Source organism: Eumetopias jubatus, unplaced genomic scaffold (assembly GCF_037043125.1).
Source record: "Eumetopias jubatus isolate StellerSeaLion01/CBP00866 unplaced genomic scaffold, mEumJub1_p1.0 scaffold_10, whole genome shotgun sequence".
Lineage (NCBI taxonomy): Eukaryota > Metazoa > Chordata > Mammalia > Carnivora > Otariidae > Eumetopias > Eumetopias jubatus.
The window spans coordinates 105,960,863-105,969,557 of record NW_028274816.1 but is presented as its reverse complement, the minus strand read 5'-3'; the positions used below and the strand labels follow the sequence as shown (position 1 = coordinate 105,969,557).

Sequence of the window (8,695 nt, the reverse complement as noted above, 5' to 3'; positions counted from 1 at the left end):
GGGAAAGAGAGTCCTCTGCCATCCTAGGCCAAACTGGGTGCCTTGGGATGGTCTCTCTCACCTCCTTGTACCAGAGGGATCTCTCCCTGCAGACACTCCCCCTAGACTTAAACTGGGTGGTAGGGGAGTCACCTGACCTACCTCTGCTGGTCCCTTGGAGGCTAGAGAAAGGGGGAAAATGTCTTGTTGACAGTCCAAGAATTCTAATCCTTGAGAGACAAACCAGAGAAAATCTCTGAGTATTTTTAATGTCTCCTTGCTTTGCTCCTGTACGTCCTTGTGGTGGTGATAGGGGTAGGCAAAAGAGTTACTGTATAGATGAGAAGTGGTTTTAAACAAAAATTGGGGGGAGGGTGTATTGTTTTGTTTTTAAAGGGAAATTAAAGCCTCTGAAAACCAAGTCCTCCTGCTTTGACCAGTACGGTCCAGCTCCTCTCTCAGGATTCTCTCCGTCTTCCCCAGATATGCTGGCCTAGGGACCAAATCTCAGCCCCAGGAGGTGGAGGCGTCATTCTTGGGGACCTGGAACTTCCAAAGTTTGAGCAGAAATGGGATATCTCTGGCACTGGGGGAGGGAATAAGGCAGAGGGAGTATGCAAGGGGGCAGGGATACAGGCCCTGCCAATGCAGCCATTTAATAGGGCAGGCAGGAGGGAAGGGGGCTCTGGCTCAGGCCTGCTCTCTGGGACCCCGAGTCCCAAGGCCACATTTCCATTTCTCCAGGTGCCGTCCTCCCTTCCCAGGCCCCAAAGGGAACCCCTATGGAATCCTACCCTCTCCTACCTTGCCCAGGGAACCAGAACAGACGAGAAAATAGGAATGATGGAATATCAAGGCAGAGGTGGGGTAGGCTGAGTCCTACCATCCTGGGACTTTTTAGGGGGTGGGGGTTGGGTGAAGGGAAGAGAAGGTTCTGGCAAAAAGTCGAGCTGAAGAGGATGAGCTGAATCAAATTCCTGCTCCGTCATTTTTCTCCCAAGTAATGACCTGCGCAAAATTCAATATGACCGAGCGAACTGTGCGAGCGTATTATAGTAACTGCCTGCTCGTGGGGGAGGCCCGGAGAGGGGTGAACCGTAGGTCACGGCGTCTAAAAATTATTAAAATGTTCGAGAGCCTCGTGACGCGCCTAGCTGTTTAACAAAGACTGCCAAAGTATGAGATTAATACGAAAACTTGCGCTTCAAAAACAAAAACACATCAAAAAAAAGTCTTGTTCCGGCCTGCAAGGGGGCCCGTAGCGGCGGTGCCCGCAGCCGCGGTTCGGTTTTCCGGACACACAATAGTGGACGAGAGCGAGCTCATCTGGGGCCGAGCGGGCCCGCGGGCGGGTCTGCGGCGGGAGGGCGCGGTGAGCCGCCCGGTGAGTACTCTTGCCCGCTCCCCCCTCTGGGCCTTCCACTCCGTGCGGCCTCCGGTGCGCCGGCCGGCTGGGGGCTCGCCTCCTCGGCCCTGCGCTTTCCCTCCCTTGCTCTGTGCTCTCTCCCTGGCGACAAAAGGTAGATGATTCCGTGCGGGCTGGGCGCGCCCGGGACAGCGGAGGGGGCTGAACAGCGAGAGGTCACTTTAGCAACCTGTGGCTGCCAGGGAAAGGCGGCCGGCGAGCCGGCGAGCGAACGACCCGGGAGCGCAGGGGAGGTGGCTCGGGACGCGCGCGCAGAGCCCTTGCCTTTTCTTATTTTTATTACGAGTACTCGTGTTCGTATTCTTTTGGGGTCGGAGGGGAGAGGCAGCCTCCGGTGTTGGTGAAATCCGTCTGGGGAGTCCCTGATAAACCTTGTCCCCCACCCATCGCGGCTGCACTCGGCTGGGGTGGGGGGCTGCGGCGCCTCGGTGGGATGGGCAGGTGGCGGCTCCCAGCGCGCCGCAGAGAAAATCTCTGAGCTCTGTCCCCAGGAGCAGCCATACCCAGCCCCGCAGTGGCTCTGCCTCCCATACCTCTCTCTTGGGGTGCTCCGAGCACCTGGGCTGCATCCTTTGTGAAGTGTAGAGCAGCAGAGAGGCCCGGTGGCCAGCCTAGCGGCCCTCCCAAAATTCCGAAAAGCCGGCTGAGTTGGACGGGTTTCAGAGAGCGAGTTGAGAAGGACAGGAGGTATGGGGTGGGGGAGGGGCCTGGCCAGTTGGAATGGGTCGTGGAACCCCTGACTAAGTGGCCTTTGACAAGACTTGGAAAGATCCCTGCTTGACGCTGGGGGGCTGGTGGGGGTTCTACCCAGGCATTTTGTCTGTGGGCCCAGGGCCAGACTCGTCTCCTTAGGTGCCCAGATGGGGGTCTACTGGACCCTCTCTTGGCAAAGGTAATTAAAATGTGTGTGTGTGTGTGTGTGTGTGTGTGTGTGTGTGTGTGTGTGATTTTTCAAATATATGCAAGTCAGCCTGGCTGGGAGAGTGTTGGTGTTAGAAATCAGGCCCGAGGCCAAAATTGGCAATCTAGATTTGGGATAGAAAAATCAAAAGGTCTCTGGACCTAGTTTCTGGCAAGTGGGAGGGAGCACTCCTCCTACCCACCTGCAAGAGTCCCAGGACTGGGGATGGGGAGAGAATTCTGCAATGTGGTGGTTAGAAGGTTGTTTTTTTGTGTTGTTGCTGTATTTGTTAATGAAATTGATACCGTTCTGACTCCATCACTAAGTATGCAAGTATTTCTCAGGGAGATGGGTAGGGAGTCTGGGCAAGGTAGAGGCTTTCTCTGTGCCAATTCCCCTCACCCTTCGATGGTCTCAGCATTCAGTCTAGGAATCAGTTCCCTCCAGCCCAATCCCAGGCTCCCAGCTTAGTAAATTCAGTGGTTACTGGGACCCTTGGGAAGTTCATTTGTAAACCCCAGATTCCCCCAGGTTTACCAGATCCCCATTTTGGTCCCACGGCCAGAGACCCTAGCAGGTGGCGGAATGAGCAAATTTAGACAGAGAGAGCCTGCCTGGGGCTGGGGAGGTGGGGGAAACGGGGTTCCTCCACACACTTCAGGGATTATCCCCCTTTTCTGGCCCCAGGAGGTGCGGGAGGCTGGGAGGGGCCGGAATATCATCTGGCTGCATCTTTTATGGTTCTTCATTGCCCTTCATTCGGAAATGAAACGCCTTTGATCTTTTTCTCAGGTTGTAAACGGAATTGCCCGTCATTAAATATCCGGGGCCCCATCTGTTTGGTCTCCCAGCATTTTTCTTTACAGCTGTTTCTCTCTCTTTTTACCATTGAATTTTTCCAAAAGGACTTTTATGACACCTCCTTCACACCCAGCCACCTCTCCCTCCTCCCCTCACCAAGAAGCGCCTTGGAAAATATCTAGATATTCGTTTGATGGCAAACTAAAGGCTACGAGGGGCACGGAGGAGCCGATTGGGGTTTTGTTTTTCTTTAAAAAAATAAAAGTCCTGGGGGGGAGGGGAGGGGCACGAGGGCACCCAGAAGGGCCTGATTCTGACTTCGCTGCAGCCTCGGGATGACCCTTCCTCCTTTTGTGCTTAGCTAATGTTTACATCTCATAATTCATGCGCCGCCCAGTGTTGTGCGGTGGCCCCGAGGTTCGCGTCCCTTTGCGGGACCGGCTGCTTCTATTTCTCTCTGATAGAAGAGAAAGAGAGTTGAAAACCTTGTGATCCCCAAAATGGACCCGCAGTGTCTTTTCCTGCTCCCAGAGCTCAAACGTAGAACAAAACGAAATAAAATCAAAGCATTGAAACCACACCCCAAACGAAGAAGGCGCGGAAAGTAGGAGAACTGGAAATTTTCTGGGCCAAGAAGATCTGTCTGTCTTCTGTATATACCCTGTAGATCCGAATTTGTGTAAGGAATTTTGTGGTCACAAATTCGTATCTAGGGGAATATGTAGTTGACATAAACACTCCGCTCATTTTTTTCCCGAAGAAATATTTTTCCCAAAAAGAGGACCATCTGGTGACTGACCACACGAAGACCCCTTCCTTTTTTTTTTTTTCCCCTTCCTCTTTCCTTTCCTCCCTCATTGGTTAGAGATGGAGGAATTATCTACCTGAAATCTTCCATGCCTGCCCCCGGAAGGCTTGGTCCCTTTTCACTTCTCTTAATAGGTTAATATTGGTGATGGTGTTTTATCCTCTCCTCCAAGCCCACTTATTCTCTATTCTGGGATCAGGGAGGCTTTACTGAAAATCTGGAAAAAATGACTATTGTTGTCAGTGTGCGAAGGCAAAGAAAATCGTTTTTCAAATGGATGTTGAGGTTGTCTTTTCGTTTGGGATCAGAACAAGATGCCCTGGAAATATGCAATTACTAAGGGGTGTTATTGTGTGTGGGGGTCACCCCTAGGGCTCCTACCTCCAGCATCATAAGGATGTGAGATTTCTGTTCACTGCAGACGCAGCTGCATTAGCGGCAATTAGAACGGCTGGGGCTGGACACCGTGGTTAGCATTGCTCGGGTGGTTCTGGAATTAGCAAATTGCTATTCAGTGTGCTCTCAAAAGTTGCAAGATTTTTACTCCAGCACTCACGTTCAGTGTGGGGAACCAAGTCGTTTCTCGGCGTGGGCCGTGTGGGGTAAGGGGAGGACTGGGTAAGAGAGGGGAACGGAAGGACTGACCGACACAGCCAAACTAATAGCGCAGCTAAATGCGATTTGGAAGGCGAGGTCTCCCCGAATTAGTGCATGAATTTCCTATCGATCCGCCCGCGGTTCCATTCATCTCTGACAAGTCCCTCCTGCACCCGCCTGCTTGCTCCCGACGCCTCCTCTCTTCACTCCCTACCCCTCCCCAGGCGACTGCAGAGAAAAGCCCGGTGCTCAGTGCCCTCTGGCCCCCACGCGGGTTCCTCTCTCTAGGCGGAGCCCCCAGTCTGCCCCTCAACTTAACTCCCCACACAGCCTCCTGGGCTCCTTCCCATCGTGAGGAGGGGATGGGGGCGCCTATTGTAGGCAGAGAATGCGGGGCGGTGAGGCCGGACAGGAGGGGGCTGCACCGAGAGCCCCAACTTCGAGGGGATCCAGGGATTGTTCTCTGCCCAGCGCCCCAACAGGCCCTCCGGCGGCAACCTGCCCTCTTCCTCTCTTTCTCTCCCCCTCTTTCTCTCTCACTCTCTTTCTCTGATCCCGGAGAGAGCTGGGCGAGGAGGCGGTCGCCCTGCAGGAGCCCTATGTAAATCCTGGTGTCGGGTGGGTGGGGAGGGGGAAAAGAGAAGAAGGGGAAATAGACCTCTTTGGCTGGAGTAGGGTCCGGGTGAGCAGATTTCCTTATCCGGGAATCGCAGGCGGGGCGGCCATTGGCTCCGAGGATCACGTGGGCCCCTAACTTTGTTCACTTGACAGTAAGTAGGAGGGCTTTCGGAAACAGGAAAACGAGTCAGGGGTCGGAATAAATTTTAGTATATTTTGTGGGCAATTCCCAGAAATTAATGGCTATGAGTTCTTTTTTGATCAACTCAAACTATGTCGACCCCAAGTTCCCTCCGTGCGAGGAATATTCACAGAGCGATTACCTACCCAGCGACCACTCGCCGGGGTACTACGCCGGCGGCCAGAGGCGAGAGAGCAGCTTCCAGCCGGAGGCGGGCTTCGGGCGGCGCGCGGCGTGCACGGTGCAGCGCTACGCGGCCTGCCGGGACCCCGGGCCCCCGCCGCCTCCGCCACCACCCCCGCCGCCCCCGCCACCGCCCGGGCTGTCCCCTCGGGCTCCTGCGCCGCCGCCCTCCGGGGCCCTCCTCTCGGAGCCCGGCCAGCGCTGCGAGGCGGTCAGCAGCAGCCCCCCGCCGCCTCCCTGCGCCCAGAACCCCCTGCACCCCAGCCCGTCCCACTCCGCGTGCAAAGAGCCCGTCGTCTACCCCTGGATGCGCAAAGTTCACGTGAGCACGGGTGAGTGCGTGGGCACCCCTTCCCCCTCCCACCCCCGGTGCTTTACACCGAAGGGACCTCAGAGGCATGGGGGGGGAGCTGAGGGAAGCCAATTGTCCCCGCTATAAACTCGCCATTGCCGGAGATTTACGGTCGCCTGTTTTCAGAGCCACATAATTACATCCCCCATAAATTTTTATGGCCTGGTGGGCCCCGCGCCTTTGAAGTCGGTTCCCCCATCCTCTTTGCCATTCTCACCAGCGACTTTTTCGCCTGGGAGATGCAGTCTCAGTGAAGTTGCAAGTTGGGGAGGGGTGTGTGGGGTGGGGGAGGAGAAGGAGGAGGAGGTAATCTGTATTTGAAGGGAGAGTTGAGTCAACTCCCAATATTTATTTTTTCCTTTCTTTCCTCTAGTCTGGCTCCTTGGCTTCAGAAGTGGGCAAAAGTTTTTACTGGGGGCAGGCGCTACATGGAATCTGAGCACAGAGGGTGGGAACTAGCAGAAGAAAGGTTTAGGGAAGCCCCCCTCCCTCTTTCACCCCCCCATTCTCCCATCCCGGGCCCCAGGCCAAGGGGGCAGAGAGGAGCGGTTAAAACCTTGTGAAGATTCCTCACTGTCCCCACCCCCTCTCCAGACACCCAAACAACAACGTGGAGACAACACAACCCTCCAAAACTTTGAGGTCTCTTTCTCTTCCTGGGGGCCCGCTTTCTTCCCTGGGCGTCCCCACCCCCCTCTGGAGGAAGAAGAGGTGGCGGGGGCGGGAGGGAGGGAGACACTGTGCTAGCTGGAAGAAAGCGCTCTCCCTCCTCCCTTTCGGGGCAATAAAACTTTCTCTTTCTCCCTCTCTCTGTGTGTGTCCAGTAAACCCCAATTATGCCGGCGGGGAGCCCAAGCGCTCTCGGACAGCCTACACTCGCCAGCAGGTCTTGGAGCTGGAGAAGGAATTTCACTACAACCGCTACCTGACGCGGCGCCGGAGGGTGGAGATCGCCCACGCGCTCTGCCTGTCCGAGCGCCAGATCAAGATCTGGTTCCAGAACCGGCGCATGAAGTGGAAAAAAGACCACAAGTTGCCCAACACCAAGATCCGCTCGGGTGGCACCGCAGGCGCAGCTGGAGGGCCCCCTGGCCGGCCCAACGGAGGGCCCCCCGCGCTCTAGTGCCCCCCCCCCCGCACGGGAGCCGCGAACCTCGGGGCGGGGGTGGGTTGTGAGCGCGGGGGTGGGGGCGGGCGGGGGGAGATGCAGGAGGGGACCCTAGGGCCTGGGTCCGCAAAAGCCTACCTGCCCTCCCCCCACTTTACTTACACGAATAAACGCAGAGGAGGGGGAGGGGAAGCTTTATTTATAGAAATGACAATAGGGAGCCGGGTGAGGCCCCCCCAGAAGCAAGGTTCAAGTCTCTTGCTTTCTTCCTTAAAAAGAAGAAAAAGAAGAAGAAGAAGAAGAAGAAGAAGAAGAAGAAGAAGAAGAAGAAGACGACGACAGAAAAAGAAATAGGAGGAGGCTGCACTCCTCGCTTTCAGCTTTGGCGAAGATGGATCCACGTTTCATCTTTAATCACGCCAGGCCCAGGCCCATCTGTCTTGTTTACTCTGCCGAGGAGAGGATGGGCCTCGGTGGCGACCATTACCTCGACACCCGGCTAACAAATGAGGCCCGGCTCGGCCGCCTTTACTGCTGCCGCCGCTGGAACACAGCCTGGATTTTCTTTCTTTGTCCCCCATTCCTGACACCCAGCGAAAGCACCCTGTGACTGCCAGATAGCGCAGTGTTTTGGCCACGGTAACACACACACACACACACACACACACACACACACACACACACACACCCTCCCCTTCTGTGCCCCCGCACAGGCACACTGACTTCTCACCCCCCCTTCCACCAAGAGGCTGGGCTGGGGGGCAGCAGGAAGGGGACAAGTGGAGGCGGGGGTGCAGGAACAGGCAGGGAAGTTGAGTCCCAAGAAAAAAAAATGAGAGACCCGGAGACATGGGAGGGCCTTCTTCTGGAAGGTCAGGCCGTTCCTGGCAGAGCCAGAGGCCAGTTGAGTTCTGGGAGCTGGGCGCAACCCTGTCGCCAATCTAGAGTTGTTCTGCTGAGGCCTTCTCCCCTAGACTGCGAACGAATGTGAAACTAGCAGATAAAACGGGGTGCCCCTCCCGGTCTGGGAGATGGTGTTGCAGAGACCTCTCCCATAGTTTATCATTGTTTTGCATTGATTATTATTATTATTATTATTATTAATTATTATTATTATTATTTTATGTCATGTGCGTCCTCTCTCCTGTTCGCTCTCTGACATTCCAAACCAGGCCCCTTCCTAGTTCTGGGGCTGCCTGAGTCTAGAACCCTTCGTTGGCGTGAAAATTTGTGTCCTGTACAGAGTGACAATAGAAATAAATGTTTGGTTTCTTGTGACCAGCACGGCGTGTTTTTGTTGAAACCTCGATATAAAGATACAGACAAATGCCACCCAGAGTATATATTAAGCATCTCAGTCCATTCGGCCTCATATTGGATGTGGTTGAGGATTTTTTTCAAAGGGTCCAAGGGGACTTTCTGTCTCAGAGGACTCCAAATTGTGGTAACTCGTTTGTTTTCCTTTTGGGATGGGTGTGTTTTGTTTGGGGCTTTTAATTTTTTCTCTCCAGTCCAAAAATGGATTGAAAGTACTGGGAGGGCTGACTCCAATCCCTAATGGGGGGGGGAATGTTTCATTGTAGGACACGAGAGGCTTAAGTATGGCAAAGCCTTTCATATCGTGATTTATCTGTCATAAGCAAATAAAATGCGGTTAAGCTGTCTCTTTCTAGACAGACGACTCTTTGCTTATTAAGGTTCGGAGGGAGGATTCTGCGAGGCCGGCGTCTTTCCTCCCGCC

At 54.7% G+C, this 8,695-nt stretch overlaps 1 protein-coding gene across 1 annotated transcript; it reads left to right on the top strand.

Moving 5' to 3' along the window:
* Window positions 1–5,242: 5,242 nt before the first annotated feature.
* On the top strand, window positions 5,243–7,030 carry HOXB4 (homeobox B4). Its single transcript, XM_028097110.2, has 2 exons — window positions 5,243–5,826; window positions 6,671–7,030. Exons 1-2 carry the CDS (start codon window positions 5,370–5,372, stop codon window positions 6,967–6,969), a joined length of 756 nt encoding a protein of 251 aa, XP_027952911.1. The 5' UTR covers window positions 5,243–5,369; the 3' UTR covers window positions 6,970–7,030.
* The last annotated feature ends 1,665 nt before the right edge of the window (window positions 7,031–8,695 follow it).